The following is a 25,741-nucleotide window of genomic DNA, read 5'->3' as shown; positions in this document are numbered from 1 at the left end:
TCCATGGTCTATTTTCTATAGAGCTCCTTGTGATGATTCCCGAATATCCCCTTGGCTGGGGCGATGTTACCGCTGGAGGAAGGTGCCTGTGGGCTCCTCCGTAGTTTTGCTGCTGCTTGGAAACTTCATTTCCTGGGTTGGTTTAGTGGGCAGGGATGCGGAGAGGTTTTGCATGGCTTGTGCTCAGAGTTCAGGCTCTGCCACTTCTGATCCTTCCCTGACAGCGGGGCTGGAGCTTAGGAAAATTATCCAGGTAATAGTTTCCTAAAGGAGGTTTTATCTCCTGGGTGGTTTGGTACCTAATTGGTGAGATAACGGAGTGATGAGAGATGCTGTGAGAGGCAGTGCGGGGCTGCGACCTGCAGCATTCCCAATCCTTAGCTTTTGCATCTTAAAATGCTGAATTTGGGTTCTGGGTTGAAAACTGAAGTATTGCATTTGGACACATCCATGTTTGCCTTTCTCCATTCTGGGAGGATGATACGGGAAGCCAGGCAGGGGTGAGGATGGAGGCTGCATCCTCGCACCCGTGCTGGACCAGCCCCTGTGTTTGCTGGGTGCTTTGGGATCCTCAGTGCAAGGAGCAGCAGGAATCTGGTGTGTTGGGTTTGTAAGTGAGAGTTTTGAGGGATTTATGGTCCCTGAGCTCCCGTGTGTGTGTATTCAGCTGCCGGGTGGAAAGCTTTGCTGGGGAAAGCACAATGATTTCTATCCAAGATGCTCCAGGAAGGATGCAACCTGGTGCAGGGGCCTTTCCATTTATCCCTTTGCTTTTCCCCCCTTTGCAAGGGAACTTTTATCCCAGTTTCGAGGTGGGCACACTGGGAAAAGGGAGCTGGTGCAGAGCCATGCGTCTGGGCTGTATTCAAGCAGGGATATGGCAGTGGGAGTCAAAATGAGTGTTCTGGATGCTCTGGGCTGGTCCTGCTGAGCAGGGAGCTGGTTCCCCACCGGAGTTCTGTCCTTGTTCCTGGGGAAGCCCCAGACACCCCATGGCTCAGCTCATCATAGATCAGTTGCTCCAGCAGAAACCTGCATTTCCTGAGGTTTTCTTCCCACCCTAGGAGCTTGTGGGCTCCGTCCCCACCTCACCACCCCATGCAATGAGTTATGGAGAGGTTTATAGGGAAGAAATCTCAGCCTGCCCCTCATCCTCATCCACTTTCCCTCCTCCTCCTTCCATTTCCCAACCCCACGCAGCCAAACTGCAGCCCCAGAGCAAGAGAAAGGGCGATGGGGTGGGTTTGCACATCTGGCAGCCACATCTGGCAGAGCACACCGTGCTGGGAGCAAACACTGCTGAGCATCGAGGGTCTTCCCAGGCTGCAACTCAACCAGAGCAGCATCAATTCAAGGGGATGATGCTGGGAAATCCTTAAGATTTAACATCTTACAGCAAGGAGAAGCAGCTGGATGGGTTTCATAGAATCCCAGATTGGTTTGGGATGAAGGGACCTTAAAGCTCCTCCAGTTCCAACCCCCTGCCATAGGCAGGGACACCTTCCGCTAGAGCAGGTTGCTCCAAGCCCTGTCCAACCTGACCTTAAATGATTCCATGGGTTATTTTTGCTGGCAGACGGGTGGTTGTTGTACCAGGGATAACAGCATCTGGTGCCTGGGGATAGATAATGGGAAGGAAATTGCCTCTGGGCAGATAGGAAAGTGGCCAAACACATCCAGACCCCGAATCCCTTTGGGAAGAGGGGCGGCTGGTGTGGGCAGCTGGTTGCTCTTGCTTTCCCTGGTGCTAAGGGAGGGTTGTGGTGGGGTTTGATCACTGTGGATGAGGATACCCCTCCTTTCTGCAGTGGGATGTTGGGAGCATCATGGTCCCCATCCTCACTGAGGTTCATGCACTGACCCTCTCCAGGAAGGCAAAGCCCTGTCACCCCGGTGAAGGCATCATGAGAGTGGTCAGATGTGTATGGTTGGGTGGGCAACCAGCTGTAGGAGCTTAATTCTCGTGGCTTGCTAATGTTAATGTTATTCCATACAGCACATACCCCATGGATGACAAATCAGCAGAACTAGGGAGCCTCTGGAATAACAAAACTAAGACTCAAAAGGTGCTTTTTGGGTCCCCAAAGGCAGCTGCTGTCATGTTTCCACATGGTCCCTTCCCATGAAGGGGGATGTGAACCTCCCAGTGAGCTGCTGCCTGAATGGAAAGTCATCCTGATGGCTCCTTGAGCCGAATGAAATGCAGGATAGAAACAGCATCTGGGATACGGATCAAGCAAAGGATGCTCAGAGCCCTCTGCAGTAGCTCATCCCAACAAAAGAGGGGAAAACCCCAAAACTATCTCTTTAAATGCCCTGCATGTGAGATGCTTATAAACCACCGCTGCTTTGTAACCCGTGGTCTTTCAGATTTGTTTTTCTTTCCTTGTTTTCCAAAGAAAATCCACCCAGGAGGTGAGCAGTGAGATTTAGCCAAGGGAGTGGATGTGGGTGCAGATGGAGTTGGACCAGGCAACCGTGCCTGCCTGCATCCATCCATCCATCCCCTGCTCACATCCCGATGGGATTTAGGTGATCGTGTCACTGGACCAGGGTGTCCCGGGTGTGTTTCAAGAAGCAGTTTTGCTCAGGTTCAGTGGAAGTTGCTCCATGGTGCCCAGAGCTCTAGGGAGAGACGTTGAGCATGGTCTCACTTAGTGCAGAAGAGGCCAAAACTCCCGGTGTGGTGATTGCTGCTTGGTTTATCAAGTGGAGATAACAGGGCTGAGCATCATCCTTGTCCCTCTTGACGTGGGGCTGCAGTGCCCTGCAGTTTGGACAGGGGAGGAAATCAGCCTCCCTCTTCCAAACATACACAGTATTAACAACAGTTCATTCTCCCCAAGCAGCTTCACCCCTGAGAATCTTCACACCAGGTTCCTTCATCCTCATCCTCTGTTAACAGGGATTAACTCAAACATACAGAGGGATAAAAAGCCCCCCCTACTTTTCATTTAGGAAGAGGAAATAGAAGCTGTTACCCTCACGCATTGGGGAAACTGAGGCACAAAGCAGGGCCCAGCTCCTGACAGCAGGGAAGGGTTTGGGAAGAAAAAGCACAGAAATGGAGTTCAAGCCTCAGCAGGTTCACTTAGAACTGGGGGCAGGTTTGTGACCTCCAAGGCCGGGACAGGCCCTGCTCTGTTTGTCCTTCCTGCAGCTCAGAGGTGGTCCCTGCAGCCTGCTAAAGAAATTGGGATTAAAGAGGATCCCTTCTATGTACCTGGGGTGCTTCTATTAGGCAGGTTGGGATAATGCTGGAGATGGCAGCATCAGGGAGCTGGGGACCTGCCCTGGGGGAAAGGGGACAGAGGGACCCAGCCATGGCACAGGGTGACAGGTCAAAGCTCCTGGCATGAACAATGGGTGACCCCCTTGTGCCCACAGCCTGCCCTGGGGTGCTGGGATAGGGAGATCAGGGCCCTGGACAGGAGGAGATTATAGAATCATGGAATGGTTCGGGTTGAAGGGACCTTAAAGCTCCTCCAGCTCCAACCCCTGCCACGGGCAGGGACACCTTCCACTAGAGCAGGTTGCTCCAAGCCCCTGTGTCCAACCTGGCCTTGAACACTGCCAGGGATGGGGCAGCCACAGCTTCTCTGGGAAAAGTCTGTGCCAGCGCCTCAGCACCCTCACAGGGAAGAGCTTCTGCCTCAGAGCTCATCTCAATCTCCCCTCTGGCAGGTTAAAGCCATTCCCCTTGGCCTGGCCCTCCAGGCCCTTGTCCAAAGCCCCTCTCCAGGTTTCCTGGAGCCCCTTTAGGCACTGGAGCTGCTCTAAGGTCTCCCCTTCAGGAGCCTTCTCTTCTCCAGGCTGCCCCAGCCCAGCTCTCTCAGCCTGGCTCCAGAGCAGAGCTGCTTCAGCCCTTGGGTCAGAGATGGGCAGGGACAGGCCAGGCAGCACCATGCAGGGATGCTCAAGCAGGGCTGGATGGGAGGTTGCTCCCCCCACCCCAAAGGGGGCTGAACCCCCCATCCTCATGCCTTCCCTGCCACACGGGTTTCCAGCACGAGGCCACCTCATCCCTCCTGGGGTGGTTTTCCCCCTGACATGTGTTCTTCCCCGTGCCTGGCTCTGGGCAGCCCCATGGGAGCTGGCACAGCACCACCGGGCAGATGGAGAAGGATATTCCCACTAATCTGGATTATTTCTCACAATAAACCTGCTTTCCCAGCTGTTTTAAGCATGTTTTTGGCATGTGGGGACAGGTGGGATTGTGGGATGGGAGAGAAGCTGGCAGGAGTGGACATGATGGGTAACATGGGGATAAGATGTTGATGTCCCTGTGCCAGACTCCCATCGTTTGGGACTAGAGCATCCTTGAGGTGGTTTTGGCAGCACATCACCCAACTCATGGGGCTGGGATTATCCATGGTCCTTATTCTGGATATTGAAGTTTTCCCCTCTCAAATGCTACTGCAAGATAACGTATGTTGAAGGCCTGGTGTCCCAGAGCCTGTCTCTCCTCACCCCATCTCTCATCCAAAGCAGAGCTAGGGTTTGCTGCAGCTCCTATTGGGATAAACCAGCTTCTGGCCATGGATGTCCAGGATGATCCATACCAGCCAGTTTTGGGGTGGCTCTTAGAGAGCCAGGATGAGCAGGATCAACCCAGGACAGAGCAGTGTTGGTCCCTCACCCTGCATAAGGATGCACAGGCACCCGCTGAGCCGCTCCATCCTCCCAGCACGTTCCTAAGCACTCGCACTGACATTTACAGATCCCTATTTTTAGATGATCATCATCATTCCTAATTGTTGAAGCTCCACAGCCTCAGAGGGCACATCCTCAGCTTGATGGAGGCATAACCAGTCCCCTCCCTGCAGGTCCTTCACCCTCCTGTGGTTTTACAGTGGTAGGGCTGGTCCCAGCCCTTGGTCAATGGTGCCACATTAGAGCTGCTCATAACTCCATTCACTCACCCTTTGCACAGACCTTCCTGCTTCAGAGGAAGCCCTTGAGAAGGACCTTTCTGTGAGTTTTTGGGGAGTTTTCCATGTTCTTCACAAAGAAGAGCCAAAAATCATCTCTGTAATGTGCAAGTAAAGAACCTGCACCCCAAAACCTTGGTGATGTTTCTCTGCAGGGGCACAATGAGCCGCTGAACCCCCCAGCACATGGAGATGCTGCTCTGCATGGGCAGGATGGGCACCTGTATCCTCAACCCATAGAGATGCTGCTCTACATGGGGCACAATGAGCCACTAAGTCCCCAAACGTATGGAAATATTGCTCTGTATGGGCAGGATGGGCCCCCGAACCTCCGACCCCATGGAGATGCTGCTCTGCATGGGCAGGATGGACTCCTGAGCCCCCAAACCTATGGAGATGATGCTCTGCATGAGCAGGATAGACCCATGAGACCCCAAACCCATGGAGATGCTGCTTTCCACGCCTATGGGGCAGGTTTCCATAACAGATAAACAGCCCTTCCCTTGGAGATGGCCACACCAGCAGCCTCGGAGGGGGCTTCCATACTCCATTTGCAGCCATCTGGCAGACAGCTCAGCCTTGGGAGAAGAGAGGAGCTGGGGACCACCAGCACCCCAGGAGCTGCTGCTCAGGGGACATGGCTGAATTTGGCTGTACCTCTGGGCTTGCGGATGGTGTTTCTCTCTCTTGCTCTGTGCCTCAGTTTCCCTTTAATATTGAATGTAAGAACCATCAGAGGGAGAACTTCCAGGACAGAGGGACCAGCAAGAGGATGGTGGGACTCCTCTGGTGGGATCCCCTGGAGCTGAAGCCTCTCCTTTGGGTGGGTGCTGCCCCTGGGTTGGATGCTGTTGGACACAGCATCCTGGTGTGAGAGGGGACATCTCATTCAGCATCAGGAGGAGGACTTTAGGAAGCATCTTCAAGGGAATGCTGTTGTTCCTGAGGCTTCACTGTCAGTGTTCCTCCTACCCCAAGGCAGGAACAGTTACCCACCAGCTCAGCTTCTGGGCCAGACTAAAGAAGACAGAAGAAACATGCAGGATTGCTACTACGAAGAGAAGATTTTATTACTTGTAACACTTCATTGAGCTGAATCCACAGAGCAACACACAGAAATGTTCAGCAAAGTGCAAATCCTCACTCTGTAGTTGGAGTACTCTTAGTTTTACAGAACAGGAACTGGGTAAACAAGAGCACAGACCCAGAACTGCCCAGGATTCTAGACAAGGAGAACGATGCAGCTTCAGATACTTCAATCACCTTTGTACAAAGCTACTCTGGAGCAAAGGGGAGGATGGGGAATGTCCTGGGTCTCTCTAACCAACAAGGCATCACCATGCAAAAAGCCCCAACTCTTACTTAGGGAGAGGGCAAAAAGGGGGGAAGATGAAGTGATGACTATTGGTTTTCAGATTAAAGATCCAAGTGCTTTCCAAAGCAGACCACACGTTCCACCATGTCCTATAGGACAGAAACCATCACTCCACCTCATGCCTTCTCCCTCAATACTCTGGTAGTTTCACTCCACTCCCTTTAATAAAACAGGAGGTGAAATCCCCAATGCTTTGGGAGCCAGAGAAAGCAGGGACACAAAGTGCTTCCCGAGTTCTGCTACACACCAGGGAGTAACACCAGGAATCTCACCACACAGGTATCCTCCAACAAGAGCTATAGGAGCTGCTCAAGATCAGCCAAGCACCACCCAAGGCAGGTAAAGCAGCCCAGGCAGTGTGTACTGCATGTTGTAACTCACCTCGACATCTGAAACACTTCAAATTCTAGTTCTTAACTTACTCTGTGGATGACACAAATAAGTATTTCCCCTCCTTAGAAGGAAGAGTTCAGGAAATAAGGAGACCTCCTCAGGCAAGATCCCAGCCCAAGGGAAACCTGGCTCCTTGGAGGTGCATCCTGCTGGGTGCAAGGGAAGTGAAGGGCAAGAGAAGCAGGACTGACCCATCACTTGGATGGGCACCAGGACACAGAGCAGGGGCTACAAGACTTTGGGCTATAGCTCAAGTTGTGCTTGAAGCTTCCAGTCAAACTCACCCTGTGTTAAACACGCTCCCTCCTCCTCTTCCACGCAGGAGTTGAGATTTACTCGTGCTGCGGCAGGAAGCATCCTCTAGAGGTGCAGGACACACATGAATAGCACTTGAAGGTATTTAAGCCACACACTGGACACTATATCACAACTAGAATAAAACATTCAGCTACAAGCTCTGTACTATAGATGTTCAACCCTGCCTGGTAGCCCTGTGCTTACAGATGTCCTGTCCTAGGCCCAGGGAAACAACTTCATCATGAATCTGAGTGAGACAGAGATTAAACCTGTCACATCAAGAAGGGAAAGGGCAAACCTGAGCTCTCCTAACTTCATCAAATGCTACACCCAAGTCATTGCTGTACAAGCACAGTTAAAGCCAATGACTGGCTGCAGACCAGCCTCTGAAGAGGCATATTTTAATTGGAAGCTCCTAATAAACAACATCCACAGTGTACTTTGATCTGTTACCTGCTTCCTACTCAAGCCTGGAAAGCCTTTGTTCTTACCTGGAAAGCAGTAAAGAAGAGCTGACAACTGAAAGAAGGTTGTGCACGAGCCCAGCAAACTCCAACACGATGTAGAACAAAGTTAGAAGTAAGAGAACTACAGAACTTCACATAACAGAAGGGAAGCAAGATCAGAGGGAGGAGAAAAAGGAGGAGTTCCACAAATGGAACAGTATAAATATATCAAACAGTTCAAATACAGTAGGAAAAACAATGGTAGCAGCAGTTTAAAAACAGCAATAGTTATTATACCCTTAAATACATTCAACACGTTGTGCCTGTTGCTGTCATTCCCGAAGCACTACTACGTCTCTAACTCACTGCTCAAACCTATGGACAAGAAGAATCCCAGGTACTAAACTCCCTGTATTTGCCTTTATTATTAAAGATATTTAAACTATGAACAGTTACCAACTTCTAAGAATGTTGATTGGAAAACATAAGCACAATTTGCTTCCATACTGCATTTGTAACGCTTGCCTACTGATAGAAAGCAGATCCCTGGAGGAAGTTGCAGGTTCCTGCTCTTTGTAGGAGCATCAACGTAACTCAAGACATAACTCCTATTGCTAACTACTACAATACACACAGAGCTGGCCTTACACACACACACTATGCTTTTTACAGTGTTTACCTTTGTTCAAACCTATGTTCTAAGTCACTTGTTCTCTTCTGTATTACTAAAAGCCTATTTAAGAACAAATCCAAACCGCCCAAGGCTTTACTCTGCTGCCACTGGAAGGAATGATGAGTCCTCCTTCAACTTCAGTGCAGTTGGGATCCAGATCTGCACCTTTATGGGAAAGCTGAAGCCAAAGCAGCAGTCAGAAATGCCTTCATACCTCCTGACACCTACCAAGCACTGTACAACAACATGAGGATGCTCTAAGCGTAAATGCATTCACCCTGTTCCCCCCCATCAGTCAAATGTACAGCCAAGGAAAGAAAACCAACAAAGTTTTTTGGCATTAGATACATCTCACTCCATTGCAGAACAATTTGGAAGCATTTCCTCTGAAAGTAATAAATAAATATCAGTGGCCAACAAGAATTTGTGCAACACAGACCCCCTGCAGTACATGTACATTCATATACAGCAAAAATACTTCTCCACGGTTATAGTGCAAAGCTGCTGTCAGCATGAAATACCCAACATGGAACCTCTGGTGCTCTTTGGAGCTGTGTAAATGTGACACACACAAACCCACTGCACAACGCTGTGGCATCCAGCTGTAAGGGTATAATAAGAGAGAGGACAAATGGAGAGATTTAACAACAGTGGCAAGACGAGAGCTTTAAGTTAAGTGCATCTTAGGTTCTTCTCACATAACCTTCGATAGAGCCCTTAAGAGTTGAGTTTATCTACTTCTTTTACTGTGAAGTGATAGCAGGGAGATATCCAGAACATACTGACTTTATTCTGGAGGCTTCTATAGCAATTTAGGACACATTAATAAGTATTATATTCTCAGTTAATCAATACCCAGTTTTCCTTGGAGCATTGCTTCAGTTAAAGTATCTTCCATGGCTTTTCCGTGCCAAAATGTGGCTTTTACTTTCTGAAATCCTAGCTATATCCACGAGAACTTCTGTATTGGCCTGTTTGGGGTGGAAAAGGGATTAGCTGTATCACTTTACTCAAGCAAAGGTAGGAAACAGATGGGAAGTTGTTAGAAATATGCCTTAAAATATAATGAATAGTATTTGCAACTGCTGTTGTAACAGAAATTAGCTTACAAGATGCGCCAGAAAGTAACAGTTTAGTAACTAGAAAAGAAAATATGATGGTGTCAGGATCTCACCTCTGTGTCCATTCCTTTTTTAATACATAGACAATATGAATTCAAGCCATAAACCCCCCAAAAAGTCACTAATTGGAATTATCAGTCAAACTTCCTGGATTTCTGACACCTTTACTAAAAGGTTTAAGGTCTCTCTCTCCCTACAGAGACATAGGCCAAAAGAAAGTGGTTGCAAAGTAGTTACAATGGGCAATTTAACCAAGGAATGAGTAAGTTTCTACCCCTCTGGAAGCACTGTGTAATTCAAACCCAGCCTGCAAGTGGAACTCTCTGTGTTGCCACTATTGTTACACCGTTGAGTAAATATTTTAAGATACACACAGGGAAGTTACAGCGCACCAAGAGCACCTTTAACAACAGAAAGTTACTTCAGTAGCTGAAAAAGGTCATATTGAACAACTTGCCTAAACAAGGAATGCAAAGCACTGAACTCTACTTCCACTTGTTGGGAAATGAAGAGCGGTAATGATACCTACACTCACACACAACAGCTAGGAAGAAACAGGCTTCTTTGTCAGGTTGGAGCAATTGCTTCCTTTAAGTGACTATCTGATTATAAAACCTTTTCACACAAAAGCTATTTGGTACCTGAAATGAGTTTAAGACACGATCTAGTGGCTAAGATCTTCCTTAAACCTATGAGGGCAGTTCACCTGCATTGGTGCAGGTTAACTAAGCCTTTTGGTCAAAAGGACAGAAAACCGTAGTAAGAAATTCCATCCTTTTCTCTCACCTCCTCTCCTTATCCCAGTTTTCCAGCCCCACCTTTGGTGAAAAGCCTGACAAAAGAATGCTCCTTCATAGAATAAAGCCATAGCTGTTTAACACACACACGTATTAAACTGAGTTGTGTTCTTGGTTCCTTTATGACACAGGGCAGAGGGTCACTGCTCTGAACACCAGGGCCAGGAGATCTAAGCCGAGCGCCAGATCAGTCCGTTCTTATCAGGCTCAAGAAAATTCTCAATCAAAGCTTCAATCAGCTTCTGAAGTTCTTCTTCCAGCACGTTTCTGTCACTAGACAAGAGAACAAGGTGGTGTCAGAGGTCTGATAAACACCGAGCATCCATGTACAACGTAAAAAGCAGGATCTGATGGTGATGGACTGAATAGCTGTTACATTTTCTACCAGCATCAGTGTGTAGAGATTCTAACCTCTTTGCTTTAACAAACTACTTTTCCATAGGGACTACTGCAATATTAATTTAAACTCATTTAATTAAATTAAAGAACTAAATAATCGCCACTAGAGAGCTCCAGGCTGGCAGAGGGGACACGACAACTAATAACTGCAAAACCAAAGCAAGACTGTACAGACACACAGTGTAAATGGATTTAAAATAAGAATGAGCTACTAATAAGAGGTAGAAACTCCCTAATTTTCTCCACACAGCATCCAAACGCCCATCTTGGGCGACATAGTCTAGGCTGAGGCGTCCTTGCCCATCCAGGAGGGTTGGAAGTAGATGATCTTCAGGTGCTTTCCAACCCAAACCATTCCATGATTCTATGGTCTAGGGTTTCTGATTGTATTTTGGCTAAAGAGCCATTTAGGAGGATTGAGTAACCAGGCAAAGTGTCATGGACCACAAGAGGACACTGTAATAGGCTGATCCTTTCTCTATTTAAATGCCCAGACATTCATTTGAGTAAAACCATCCACATGAACTAATGCATTGCAAAACCCTTTAAAAATGCATAACCCTGTGCCAGAAGTCTCAGTGGAAGGAGAGGAACTCAGCCTGGTTTTAATAGAGAATAGGCAAAACAGGCTTATTTACATCTGCTTGCTTCATTTGTGGAACTGGGAATCAATCATTGCACTTCAGGTCACCACTTCCTTTTAAAGAAACCACCCCAAAATGCTGTGATAAAACTGACTTTCCTGATGTTCAGCTCTTTAGAATAATCAATAAACAGCAACTCAGAGTATTTGCAATGCTGTTAGCGAGAGGAATGCCTTTTGAGGTTCCTACAGGCCACTTTATGCCTTGAACCAGGGAAGCTTGAGAGCTTTTCAATTTAGAATCACAGAATAATTTAGGTTGGAAAAGACCTTTAAGATCATTGAGTCCAACCATTAACCCAGTACTGTCAAGGCCACCACTAACTCACATCACTGAGGGCCTTGTCTACACGGGGTGTGAACACTTGCAGGGCCGGTGACTCCAGCCCTGCCCTGGGCAGCCTGTTCCAATGCCTGAGCACCCTTTGGGGAAGGAATTGTTCCTCAGCTCCATCTAAACCTGCCCTGGGGCAGCTTGAGGCCGTTTCCTCTTGTCCCATCCCTTGTTCCTTGGGAGCAGAGACCAGCCCCCTCCTGGCTCCATCCTCCTGTCAGGCAGTTGCAGAGAGCGAGAAGGTCCCCCCTGAGCCTTCTCTTCTCCAGACTAAACCCCCCAGGTCCCTCAGCCGTTCCTCATCACACTTGTGCTCCAGGCCCTGCACCAGCTCCGGTGCCCTTCTCTGGCCCCGCTCCAGCACCCCAATGTCTCTCTTGCAGTGAGGGGCCCAGAACTGACACAGGATTCGAGGTGCAGCCTCACCAGTGCCCAGCACAGGGGGACAGTCACTGCCCTGGCCCTGCTGCCACACTGGTGCTGAGCCAGGCCAAGATATTGTTGGCCATATATTCCAGATAATAATGGCCATTAACCATGGGTATTACTAAAATTAAAGGTTGATGTATTTTTCTGACTTACCAGAATGAAGAGCAGCAGAAGCTCAAAGGATGCATCAAAGCATCCTCATGTCGCTTGTTTCTCTCCGTACTTCTCTTGCCTGGCCTTCACTTGTGTTAAGGGCAGTATTTCTAGCATTTATTTCTTCCTTGTTGGTGTAGCTATTTGTCTTAAATACATCTTACCTTTTCTTACACCAAATGGTACCTTGCCCACTCCCAGGTCCATGGAAACATGTTCCAACTGAAGTGAGGATTTCCATACCCTTGTAAGAAGTGATTTCACATGCCACACAATCAGAAAGCTCTCTGACTGAATAAATACCAGGTTCTGGCAAGAGCTGCCACTCAGAAAATTAGGATGTAAAACTCCCACCGCTTCTCTGACCTGCTGTTATTCCATGGTCAATTCAGAACAACTAAATGCATGATGCAAAAGATGGGCCGTACCTGTACTGATGCCCTTCATGTGGTTCTTCCCTGTGAGGGTGCTGAGGCGCTGGCACAGACTTTTCCCAGAGAAGCTGTGGCTGCCCCATCCCTGGCAGTGTTCAAGGCCAGGTTGGACACAGGGGCTTGGAGCAACCTGCTCTAGTGGAAGGTGTCCCTGCCCGTGGCAGGGGTTGGAGCTGGATGTGCTTTAAGCTCCCTTCCAACCCAAACCAGTCTGTGGTTGTATGATTCTATATACAGCAATAAACCATCGTTTAAGGAATACTTCAGCAACCTGTGGAAAACTAGGCATGGATTTGTGTATCTCCTCACATGTACATTTTACAAGCAAGGGCAATCTACCACTCACTCACTATCTATCTACTGACTGCCTTAATCTGACCAAAACATTCAGTGATAAAAACATGCTCAGCCTGAATTCCTGCCAACAAGTAGAAAGAAATACCAAATCAGAGGCCCCTATGTATTATTTCTATTCTCTACTCCACAGGAACATTGGAATAAGACCATAAAAGGGGGGATACTCTTGCAATTCAGGTTAGGAATCCAGTTCTCTGCTTCTCTGCATTAGCTAGACTGAGAACCTAGTCTCATGCACGCTCCCGATTTCAATGGTGCAAACACACCCTGTGTTTGCACACACCCCTTTTAAACTGGAAATAGCTTAGTCCAAGTGGCTGTCAGAAGGGGACAGGCCTCTAGTTACTATCCAGCAGCTCAGAGCAACACAGCAGACTCCTAAATGCAACAGGAATCCACCTGGGTTTAAGCAACCTGCCAGCAGCAGCACTTAATCACTTCTTAATTTTAAGTGAATGAGGAATTGGGTTAATAAATGAGTCTCCTCATGCAGCAGATGCTGAAAATTAATTTCTTTGTCTTATCCACTACAGAGGAGATCCCTTAGGAGGAGGAATGTGCATCACTGGTGAGTTTAACAGGCTGGAACAGTCAGCTGAGAGTCGGGTCTCCAAGGAGGCAGCAGAGGAATCATCCACCAGGCAGGGAATTGTTTCCTTCCCACTGACTTTCATCCCAAAAGCACGTTGCAGTGTGTGCATGCAGCCCTCCGCTTACCTCTGCTCAGGCAGTGCACACATCTCTGCGTAGTACTTGATCTTTGGTTCTGTCCCACTTGTCCGAAGGGTGGCAACGCAACCATTTTGGAAGGTAAAAGTGATCATCTGACTGCTTTTACTCACTGGCAGCACCTACAAAACCAACATCATCTTATTACACAACATCCCAACTTACACAAAAGTGGGGTTTTTGTTTAGCTTGGTTTTAACGACAACATTTAGTACACACAAAGCTAAATAGACATGCTGGAATCCCCTGCTGTATACATCCACCAGCCAATGCAAGACGAGAACAAGTCATTTCAGCCTGATGAGACTCAGTATTTTAGGATAACAGAACTGCCTCTTGCTCCCATTGGAATTCCAACATCTGGAAGCCTGCTAGACAGCTTCATTCAGAGTTGCAGGAATATCAAGTTCACTTCAACTAATAAAATCAATTCATTGTTATATGACGTCAATACTTGTTTTCTTATAATACTTATAAGTCTACTTGAGCCCCCACTTGCAGCACTGTGTGCAGTGCTGGTGTCCTCAGCATCAGAAGGACATGGAGCTGTTGGAGCAAACCCAGAGGAAGCCACGAGGATGAGCAGGAGCTGGAGCAGCTCCCGTATGGAGACACGCTGAGAACATTGGGGCTGTTGAGCCTGGAGAAGAGAAGCTGCGTGGAGACCTCAGAGCAGCTTCAGTGTCTGAAGGGGGCTACAAGGATGCTGGGGAGGGACCTTCATCAGGGACTGGAGTGATAGGACAAGGGGTGATGGGTTCAAACTGAAACAGGGGAAGATCAGGTCAGATCTTGTTCTTCCCTGTGAGGGTGCTGAGGTGCTGACACAGGGTGCCCAGAGAAGCTGTGGCTGCCCCATCCCTGGCAGTGTTCAAGGCCAGGTTAGACAGAGCCTTGGGCGACACAGTCTAGGATGAGGCATCCCTGCCCATGGCAGGGGGTTGGAACCGGATGATCTTAAGGTCCTTTCCAACCCAAACCATTCTATGATTCTACTTAAGCTAAATCATTTCACATTTAAGCAGTTTTCTCACCAATAAATGTTTTTAGCAGTTTTAATAGATGATGACAATTATAGTTCCATTTTAGTTGACACAGTGCACCTTTCTGCACAGTTCTTGGTGTATTTACCTCTGAGTCTCTTCAAAACCAGAACTTCTCCTGCAGAAGTCCTTCATAACTCACCGATATCTTATTTGGCTGGCTGCTGTCATAGCCTGTGGTGACATCTCGTACATGTAAGATATTGTAAATGCCACAAAGTTTGGGATAAGACTGAGGAGCATCAAAGTTCCGAAGTCTCTCAAATATCCTTTTGATAGTAGGAGGATCATAGCACAAGAAATAGGAAGTCTTTGATATGTGGTAGCCATACCTACAAGCAGATGAACATCTGCAGTTACAAGATTCAGTTTTATGCACATTTGGCAACTAAAGAAAGCTGCTGTGTGGAAAAGCAACAAGAGAAAAAGACTGCAGTTGTCACAGCTACGGAAGCAGGTATTTATAGGTGAATGTTTGGACTCTGAAGCAGAATTTGCTGCATTACTCAGATCATCTTCAGCTATTTCATAAATCCAAGCAAAGGTTTGAGTTCCAGAGAAATAAAATCCAAACAAACAGAAGGAAGTCATTTGGCTTGGTAGCCCTCAGGAGATTAATACCCAGTATCATTCCCTCACCATCAAAATTTGTCTGCCATAGCCACAACAACAGATTATTTTAACAGCCTCTGAGGGAGGTGATGGATTATTCCATCCAACTTAAAACTACTACCCCCAATCAGGCCTAATGCAAGCACTCACTAGGTGCAACAATCATGCTTGCATGTTGGAATTTAAGGTGTTCTTCATTCTATTTCACCCACTCCTCATTCTACACAGACCTTTCTCTGCAGCTTAAAAATTCAGTGGACTGGAAGACGAACCCTTCTGCTATCACTGTCATTGACAGCTTTTCAATCCAGCTGTAGGGAGTTAGTTTTGCTGCAGTCTGCATATGAGAGAGCGAATTCCCAAGTACCACAAAGAAATAGGACAAGGGCTAATAGGGTTAAACTTAAATAGTGGAAGTTCAGGTTAGATATAAGGCAGAAGCTCTTCCCTGTGAGGGTGCTGAGGCGCTGGCACAGACTTTTCCCAGAGAAGCTGTGGCTGCCCCATCCCTGGCAGTGTTCAAGGCCAGGTTGGACACAGGGGCTTGGAGCAACCTGCTCTAGTGGAAGGTGTCCCTGCCCGTGGCAGAGGGTTGGAACTGGAGAAGCTTTAAGCTCCCTTCAACTCAAACCACTCTGTGAGTGTATAATTGGCTGTAACTGTGCTGCCTGTTCTGTTAGAGCACAGGAACCTCTGCTGCTGAACAGGGTTTATCACAGCAAATGACTTAATCTGATATAAACATGCTCCTCATTTTGTTGCTGTGAATTGTGTCTATAGCTATTGAACATAGGCCATTCCTTTAACCTCTCTTCTAGTATAAATCTCTGCAAGAGCAGCATGTAACAATCCCCAGACTGTGTTTAAACCTAAATAGTGTTTCAAGAGAGGCACACAGACCACAACTAAATTACAGCTACACATCAGAAGATAACAGAAGTGACATACTGTGAATCTAATGAGAGAGATGTTTGCTTTGCTGGATCTCTATGCAAAATTCTTTCACAATAGAAAAGGCCTCTCTAGTCCTTTGGGAGATAGGGTATTCGAGTAGTATCTGTAATACTGAAGACTGTAGTTCATCATAGCATCAGAAAAACCAGCTTGCAATGAGAAAACAGCTGAGAGATGCATTAAAAAGATTCATTAGATTACTCCCAGCTCCGAAATAGTGAAGTGGAACATAGTAATGGGAAGTACAACTTACGTTTCATATATCTCAATGAGTTTCTGTGCTAGTGTGAGGTTCTGGCTCTCCAAGTAGGTTGCCATCTCAGCTGTGACCACAGCCGCGCTTACACCGTCTTTATCCAACACTGATGTGCCACACATGAAGCCTAGAAATAAAGTTGATCATGAGAAAAGTCATCTGAGATACCACTACACTGATTTACTTGATTGGCTTTTTAACCTTCTTCCTGTAAAAGAATATTGGCCGATACACATAAGCTGGTTTCATTACTGCATATGCATTCCCCTTGTCTAAGAAAGCTAAATTAATTTAGGATTGTAGCTCTGGAAAGGTATGTGCTGCAATCAATTCATTCCAGATCAATAACACCTGCTCTCTAAGGAGGTCTCTCATAGTGCAGTGCTAACCATAAAAATCTGCTTGTTCTGTGCAAGCACATCAATACTTCCAAGAGTCTTGTCAGTAATTTGAATCGATCAAGAGATACAGCCTGATAACCCCCAAACCAGTGCTCCTCACAACTGCCAGGATGCTTTCTTTGTGAAGGGATGCGTAAGCAAGATCTTAACTCCTTCTAGTTAAAAGCTGCTTTAATTTTAAGAAAGCAACAAGCATGAACATAAACCCTCTTCAGTGTGTGCTTCAGCCTTCCAGTGCCTAAAGGAGACAATAGAAAAGCTGGAGAACGGCTTTGGACAAAGGACTGTAGGGACAGGCCAAGGGGAATGGCTTTAACCTGCCAGAGGGGAGATTGAGATGAGCTCTGAGGCAGAAGCTCTTCCCTGTGAGGGTGCTGAGGCGCTGGCACAGACTTTTCCCAGAGAAGCTGTGGCTGCCCCATCCCTGGCAGTGTTCAAGGCCAGGTTGGACACAGGGGCTTGGAGCAACCTGCTCTAGTGGAAGGTGTCCCTGCCCAGGGCAGGGGTTGGAACTGGAGGAGCTTTAAGGTCCCTTCCAACCCAAACCAGTCTAGGATTCATTTTCAAATACCATATTATATGTGAACATGCTGCCCCAGAAAGCTGCCATTTATCCTAAGAAGTGGAGAATTCCTATAGCCAAGATGTTCACTACACAGTTCTCCACAGTAGTTTGGCTTTGGCATCTCAGGACTTTCAAGCTGTATCAGAAGAGGTTTGTGTCAGGAAACACACAAGCATGATACCAGAATCAGAGATTTATGTATCATTTATTAGGACAGTTGGCAAGTTGATGTGATGAGAGCAAAATATCAATACTGGAACTACAAGAACAGAAATAAAGTGCTTTTGATTTTTTTCATAACTAAGAGCACTCCTTTTCAGCCACATTTACCCCCACACTTCTCAACATCTTAAAGTTATACTAACATACTTACCAATAGACTCTTCGAATGCAAAGAGAACTTCTTTTCCATTATCTATGAGATTTTTCACTCTACTTCCAATCCATTTAAATCCAGGGAGTGTTTCCTGAAACAGAAAAGGAAAAGAGTGCATTAAAGACACAATTTCAATTTAGTTCAAAGTTAAAGAAGAAAGTGTAACCACTACTCCCATCACTTTTGGGCTGCTTTAGACAAAAGGGGGAAAGACATCAAGGAGAAAGGGGGAAAGACATCTCTTCACTTTAGATTATGAATCTAAGGCAAAGAGTCACTGGATAACGTTTTACTAGGGAATACTCAACTAGGACACGAGTATCAAATCAAGGAATAAGTGTGCTTTAGAGACCATGGTTCAATCTGGATCAGACATGATTCAATCAGACATGATCTTCCCTGGTGGTTACCAAGAGACAACAGCACAAAGTCACTCAAAAAGAAAAGTCACAGAAATATAAACAGCAGTGTGGGGTGATGGAAGGAACAGCACTGCTTGTGCTCTTCAAATCATGCAAAAGGAGTCGGAATCTTAGACACAGTCCTTCTTGGAGAGAAGGAAGGTCCAAGGGGGGAAAGATTTAGAGGAGACCAAGTGGTTTTGTCAGTTCCTTGTCCTTCTTTCAAAGTGTCCCTTTCCAGAAAATGAACAGTATTTAGGGAGATAATGCAATTTACTACAAGACAGCAATATCCAACCTATTGAATACTTGAAGTTGTTCCCTGTGAGGGTGCTGAGGCGCTGGCACAGGGTGCCCAGAGAAGCTGTGGCTGCCCCATCCCTGGCAGTGTTCAAGGCCAGGTTGGACACAGGGGCTTGGAGCAACCTGCTCTAGTGGAAGGTGTCCCTGCCCGTGGCAGGGAGGTGGAACTGGAAGAGTTTTAAGGTCCCTTCCAACACAAACCAGGCTGGGATTCTATAATTAAGCATATCTGGCCAGTCACTCAAAATGGATTTCACAATCACTTTCATTTTAGTTCTTAGTTCCTCATTTTTTGGCAAAATATTTTTTCCTACTGCACATGGATTTAATTTAGACATGTATTAAAAACAAGCCCTGGATCTTTGCATGTTTGTGCTAAGCTTTAGAGCACTTGAGTCTCTTTTGAGCCTCAGACATCAGAGCGAGTACTTAATTTGAATGCAGGAAGTAAAATACTAACTGTCAGTCTGTGGGGACATCCCCATTTTCTCTTTTAGCAAGTCCTTCATGAAACTACATTAAAGATCTGAACAAGAGTTTCTTTGTCTGTCACAATCTGAAGTAAAACCTATTTGCGACCTGGGCACCTGAAGGAACATGGTGTAACCTCTAAGTGCTTGTTACAAACCCATCAAAAAGCATTCTGTTTTTGTAGGAAACACACTGCGTTGCACAACTTCATTCTCTTGCACAGAGGAATTTACCTCTAGGAAAACAACCAAAGGTATTCCTATTTTATGTAAGTTAGGGTTTAACTTGTGTTACCTTTTACAGCCTCCTTGCAGGTAAGTTGATAAGTTAATTTGATTTAAATTCAGGGAAAATCTTTCAAGAAAACCAGGAAAATGTCCTTAAATCCCCCAGTCTGCATTCACTATAATGTGCATTGAGAAATGCTGCAGATGTGGTAAATGCTCCATCCCTGGCAGTGTTCAAGGCCAGGCTGGACAGAGCCTTGAGTGACATGGACTAGGGGGAGGCATCTTTGTCCATGGCAGGGAGTTGGAACTGGATGATCTTAAGGTCCTTTCCAACCCAAATCATTCTAGGATTCTATGTGGAAATCAGGCTTGTTCAGGTAAAACAGCATTCTTTACACATTGGAATGCATAAAAACTCCCAGCCAAAAGATTGGAAGTCATCTATTTCTCCATTTCATAAAGTCCTAAGAGGAGGGAGCTAGATGGAGAACACGACAATGAGATTTTACTCTGCTAAGAGGACATCAAGAACCCCCCACTTACTTCAAAGTGAAATCCTTCTTTAAGTGCAATTGCCCTCAAAATCTTCGAGGAGACTGTGGTCGCCAACATGTAAACATTCTTCACATCAGCATCTTCAGAGCAGTTTTCTTTCCAGCATGAAAACATCCACCACCCAAACAAAGCTGCTAGTTCATTGCCAGTGAACACCTTCCAGCACCCACTGCAGACAGGATGTAAGCGTTAGAGTTCATTCAAGGTTTCCCAGGAGCACCCACACAGGGGGAGATGTTTCTGCAGGCACTGGAACAGGAATCTGAGTGCACTACTGATAAGCTGCTCTACACAAAGCCACCATAATAACAGGACTTCACATTTCTCACATCTCTATGGTCTACAAGCCCAGTGAGTTCTGTTAGCAAGTAAAGATATCAAATAAGTATCCTTACTGTCAACTTTAGAACAGCTTAGACCTTTTTTGCTTATCAAACAGGAGTATAGCAGTCTATACAGCCTACACTTGACAGGCCAAGGGGAATGGCTTGAACCTGCCAAAGAGGAGATTGAGATGAGCTCTGAGGCAGAAGCTCTTCCCTGTGAGGGTGCTGAGGCGCTGGCACAGACTTTTCCCAGAGAAGCTGTGGCTGCCCCATCCCTGGCAGTGTTCAAGGCCAGGTTGGACACAGGGGCTTGGAGCAACCTGCTCTAGTGGAAGGTGTCCCTGCCCGTGGCAGGGGATTGGAACTGGATCAGCTTTAACATCCCTTCAACCCAAACCATTCTATGATTCTATAACATTCTGTGATTTTTCACAACCTCTTCTGCAGAAAGAGACAAAACAAAAGGTTCCATCACTTACTTCTCCTGCTGTTCTGCCACCGCTAGTCTATCTGCATCTGGATCAGTGGCCACTACTACTCTAGCACTTTCTTTCTCTGCAAGCCTCAGTGACAACTCCTGGTGGGAGAAGAAGGGTGGGGGGAAAGAATAAAATCACAAGAGCAAATAAACCCAGTCTTCCTACTTAGATACTACATGCATATGTAATCCCATATGGATTACCCACTGTATTAACTGAAAGCCAGGTACTCCCTGTTCTCTTCCTTGATTTATTTTTCAACACTGCCATACCCAAACAGAGAAAAGCTCATAGAAATCTGATGAAATAGAAACAAAAATACCAGCACAGATTCCCCTTCTTCAGGATTTGGGCATTTGACAGTGGAGAAGTCTGGATCTGGATCTTTCTGTTCAGGTACTGGAATGGGAGGCTGGAAGCCAAATGCTTTGAAAGCCAACTGCACGTAGTCATGTCCAACTCCATGAAAAGAGGTATGAACAAACTTCAGAGCTGTTTGCACATTCAGCTCCCTGAGGAGGAAAAAAAGAGTTTCAGGAAGATTTTAGTTATTTGACAAGATTCCTTTCATGTGGGAAAGCAAAAGAAATGCAGTTACACTTTGTACTGTTCTGCTGATTTCTGCATTAATTTCAAAGGAGGAGTAAAGGAAAAGTGCTCATTTGGAGTTTCACTAGAAATTGCTGCTTTAAAGCTTCTTCCTCTGGAAAATGAGATATTCACCTTCTGCTGAATCAGCTGAAAGTCTCCCAAGAAAACTGTTGATTTCTGCATCAAACTCCAGCTCTTCCACCAGCCTGAAGATCTTACTCTGGCTCTACTCTACCTACATTATTCATCATCCTCCTTTTATACTCCTCTTCTGCCCCAGGCAACCTTTACACTTAATCTTCTCACTTCTATCCCACACATGTGCACCTTGTTGTGAATTACATTTAGTTAGCTGAACTCCTTTAACTGAGTTCTTTTGACTGAGTGGGCTTGCTTAGCATGAGTAGTAATGGGAAGCTGAAGTTGCTGGAGCCTTAGGCTACAAGCAGCTAACATCCACCTAAAGCTGAACTTAATTTACAACCTCTGCCTAGTTATGTAAAGGAAGGCCTTGAGATCAGAGCAAACTGGAAGGTAAAGGAGTTGCATCCATTAGCAAGGAGCAACAGAGGTAAGACAACATTTAGGGCCCACTTGAAGACAAGGAATGAACCCACTGATGGATGAACTTCTTTCTTCAGCTCAAGCTGCTCCTATTCCTGCACCACTCAGTCATCAAATGATTTTTCTAAGTATCAGACATCTGATATTCTGCTGTGGGAAACTTAAGGCAAAGAAATCTCTTTCACAACCTCAAGTTTATTCTGTATTTCTGCATTTTATTCAGAACTCTTTGAGCATGTTCATTTACGTCAAATGGTTCACACTGTAGCTTAGTGCCCAAAAGTAGGCTACTTTATTGGCAAGAAGTATGGTTTAGGCTTAATGTTGGTGACAACCTAATTTAATGCCACATCAGAGGAGGGATGCGGTGAGACAGAATAGGGAGATGACAAGATTTATTCCCACCACAAAGAGCAACAGCCTCAAGCAGACAGTGATGTCTATGGCAGTGGAGCACCCAGCTTCTGTGAGCCATAAAGACACATCAAGTCACTGGTTTGTGACAATAAAAATCACTACAGGCAGGTCTGAAACTGTTACAGTTTGGGAAGACAGCCCAATCCCTATACCCAAATCAACAATGTATCTGTATGGCAGCATTGCATGCTTTATTACTGAAGTCAGTTGTCCACATGTAACCCAAAGCTCCCTTAAAACCATCATTTAAGTACATTTTGGGTTATCCAATACCTGTGATAACAGATCTTTTTCAGGTCCTCCATGTAACAGTCACAGATTTTCTTCAGAGGATCCTGTCTAAGGGGACTGGTATCTACTAGATTCTCATTCCAAGAGCCATTCCATGGTTCAACACACTCTTCTATACACTTGATGATTTCCTTATCGTGAGGAGAGGTGATCTGTGCTCCATTTTCCCAGTAAACCTGTTGTAAGTTTAAGGAAAACAAGACAGTTTATTCATAAAGATTAGTAACTTGAGAAATTCTTTTAGCCAAAGGATTCTGCATCCTTGCAGCTCCTTGAAGTCAGACAGGAAAGGGTAACATCAGACTGGCTCCAAAGCCGTGTGGAATCACAGTTTAGCATTTCAGTTGTGCAACAACACAACCTGCTTGCCAAAAAGCTGGTGTTCAACTATTATGACTGAAATCATAAGGACGTGAGAAACCAAAACTGGGCACTTATACTGCAGAATGTTGTGCAAAGTATATCAGAAACAATCCATTACCTTCCTCATCATCTCGCATTCCTTTTGTAAAGAGACACAACTTGGTTTTGAAATCAAAGCCAAGCAGATAAGCAGTGTGCCAAGGTACATGGTTTTCTGTAACTGAACAACTGGAATCCTTCAGCTGCAAACACTGTGAAACCCTGAACTATGAAAAGTCTTTGTTAAAGAATGATTTAGATGCCAGTTTTCCCACCATTGGTTGCCAATAGCATGGTTGAGTTCACAGTGCAGATCAATCTGTCTCTCTTTGCTGTCACAAAACCCACAGGTACTCAGTTATCTTCAAAACTATGGGTTGGTCAAGTCTGATTAAAATTGTCCAAAGCTTTCAGAAAATGCTGGGTTCATAAGGGCAATAGTGAAATATAAAACAATTCTTGTGAGAAGCTAGGACAAAACCCAATATCCTGACTTGCTTTTTAGCAGAGCCACAAACATAAGAGCTTCTTGATAAATGAAGCACCTAGAAAATCAATGTGGCTCATTTTCTTCTTCATTCCTACAGCTCAGCAAAGTAAAGGCTGGTGAAGCACTTTACAACTTGTTCTACAGAGGATAAGTGCAGTACAATCACCTCCAAGGGTTATCTGTGTGCAGAGAAAGGCTGGTTTTTTCTATCACTGCCATTACTCACTGATCTGTTACTGAGCTTTTAGAAGGCTAAGTTTAGATAAAGTTTAGAGTTTACTTCAGATTCATATAAAGTTTGGAAAAGAAATACTGTGTTACAATACAATACTGTATAAGCAGCTTTTACTATTGTGGATGGTCAGAGTGCTCCAAGCTTTCAAAATGAAGCCATCCACCTTCCCCTCAATGCCCAGAAAAACCACCTTAGAGGGAGCAACACAGGCTTAAATAGTTACTGTCTTCAGCACAGTCACCTACTGTGTGGACTAATTCACCTAAATTCCAGCTTAGTTTTAAACTCGTTTTTAAGTCTAAGAAGTGAACACATAATAAATTGTTTAAGCATTCCTTCAGCTGCTGATTTGCCTCTATGGAATGTCACAACAGACTTGTGCTCAAGATACACAAGCAGTGTGGTCTTAAGTTCTATTCACAGAAGAAAGCGTGTGTAACTCAGGTTAAAGAAAGATGAATTACTTGAAATCATTTCTCCTTTTAAGGTACACACGTGTGCTGCAGAAGAAGCCTCTTTACTATGAGGGTGCTGAGGCGCTGGCACAGACTTTTCCCAGAGAAGCTGTGGCTGCCCCATCCCTGGCAGTGTTCAAGGCCAGGTTGGACACAGGGGCTTGGAGCAACCTGCTCTAGTGGAAGGTGTCCCTGCCCGGGGCAGGGGGTTGGAGCTGGAGGAGCTTTAAGGTTCCTTCCAACCCAAACCAGTCTGTGATTCTATGCTAAGCCAAATGTCAAAGGCGTGTAGGTAGCACAGGAGAGCATCTGGCTGTGACATGCTACAAAGTTCAAGTTCAGCCTTACCTTGTACCCGTTGTCCTCCTTTCGGTTGTGGGATGCTGTGATCATCACACCAGCCACAGCATTGAGCTCCTGAACAGCATAGGGCTACAAAGGAAACCCAGAAACACTGATTCAGCCAAGAGTTCTGCAGATATAATGGCACAATATCATTATTAGGAGAGTTACACAATAGGATGCTACAGGAGAAGTGGCTCTTAACATTTCACCAGTTGATTTGAAATTGTATACATGAATGCTCATCATTCTCTTTCCTGCAGTTAATAGAGAGAAAGTTGTTGCATAGGAACATTATTCCATTTACTAACTACATAAACACAATTGTTAACTGACCGACTAAAAGCCTACACTCATATTACATTAGTACTGAAAACAGGTTGAAACAGAAAGAAGGAATTCACCAAAGGGCTTGTGGAAAAACAAGTGACAAGTATTTCCTGCTAAAGAGCACCCAGTTCTTTCAGTCTGCCCCTCAAAACAAGATCCACACACAACAGAATAGCTTGCAGGTTAGAAAACAGGGCAAAATGTGATTCTATTGACCACGGAACGCAGGAGAATTCAGCACCCTTCTTGTTACAGCCTCCTTCAGAAGGATCTAGACAGGCTGGAGACATGGGAACCTTCTGAAAGTCAGTGAAGTGCATGGTCCTGACCTTGGGAGGAATAAACCCTGGCACCAGCACAGGCTGAGGACTGACCTGCTGGAAAGCAGCTCTGTGGAGAGACACCTGGTGGACACCACATTGTCCATGAGCCAGCAGTGGGACCTTATGGCCAAGGTGGCCAACAGTGTTTTGGGCTGCATGAGGAAGAGCATTTCCAGCAGGTCGAGGGAGCTGATCCTGCCTCTGCTCAGCCCTGGTGAGGCCTCCCCTGGAGCACTGTGTCCAGGTCTGGGCTCCCCCGTATGAGAGACCTGGAGCAAGTCCTGCAAAGGGCTGTGAGAATGATGAAGGGTCTGGAGCATCCCTCCTATGAGAAAAGGCTGTGGGAGCTGGGCCTGTTCAGCCTGGAGAAGAGAAGGCTCAGGGGGGATCTGACCAATGTGTACAGTATCTGAAAGGAGGGTGTCAAGAGGATGGGGCCAGACTCTTCTTAGTGGTGTCAGGCAATGGGATGAGAGATGCCAGGCATAAACTAAACCACAAGAAGATCCCCCCTGAACATGAGGAAGAACTTCTTCACTGAGAGGGTGACTGAGCACTGGAATGGGTTGCCCACAGAGGTTGCAGAGTCTCCTTCCCTGGAGATATTCAGGAGCTGCCTGGACACAATCCTGAGCAATGTGCTCTGGGTGACCCTGCTGGAGCAGGGAGCTTGGACTAAATGACCCCCAGCCTCAATCATTGTGTGATTCTGTACCAAGAAGACTATTTTTCTGTTTAAATAATGGAATTTGATAAAAATCACTGGTTTGCAGTTTTAGCGAACTTTCAAACACTCCCTTAACTGCATGGTTCAACAA

The 25,741-nt window shown here is 46.0% G+C and overlaps 1 protein-coding gene and 1 long non-coding RNA gene across 2 annotated transcripts in view; one reads left to right on the top strand and one right to left on the bottom strand.

Annotated features, from left to right (window-relative positions):
• Positions 1–5,971: 5,971 nt before the first annotated feature.
• PGM2L1 (phosphoglucomutase 2 like 1) overlaps positions 5,972–25,741 on the bottom strand; it is a 45,108-nt gene continuing 25,338 nt past the window's right edge. Inside the window, exons 5-14 of the mRNA XM_030475825.1 lie at positions 24,277–24,360; positions 22,329–22,522; positions 20,806–20,995; positions 20,484–20,581; positions 19,667–19,847; positions 17,716–17,809; positions 16,374–16,503; positions 14,697–14,886; positions 13,500–13,633; positions 5,972–10,306 (exon numbers count right to left, since the gene is read on the bottom strand). Coding sequence (XP_030331685.1) covers positions 10,204–10,306; positions 13,500–13,633; positions 14,697–14,886; positions 16,374–16,503; positions 17,716–17,809; positions 19,667–19,847; positions 20,484–20,581; positions 20,806–20,995; positions 22,329–22,522; positions 24,277–24,360 — 1,398 coding nt within the window. The 3' untranslated portion in view covers positions 5,972–10,203. The remainder of the gene's footprint in view (positions 10,307–13,499; positions 13,634–14,696; positions 14,887–16,373; positions 16,504–17,715; positions 17,810–19,666; positions 19,848–20,483; positions 20,582–20,805; positions 20,996–22,328; positions 22,523–24,276; positions 24,361–25,741) is intronic.
• LOC115603700 lies at positions 10,721–24,920 on the top strand. The gene is made up of 3 exons (XR_003989969.1): positions 10,721–10,801; positions 23,163–23,172; positions 24,911–24,920. It is a non-coding gene; the product is annotated as an uncharacterized LOC115603700 (long non-coding RNA).

This window comes from Strigops habroptila, chromosome 2 (genome assembly GCF_004027225.2).
Source record: "Strigops habroptila isolate Jane chromosome 2, bStrHab1.2.pri, whole genome shotgun sequence".
NCBI classification, from domain to species: domain Eukaryota; kingdom Metazoa; phylum Chordata; class Aves; order Psittaciformes; family Psittacidae; genus Strigops; species Strigops habroptila.
The sequence above is the reverse complement of the archived record's forward strand: the minus strand, read 5'-3'. Positions and strand labels throughout refer to the sequence as shown.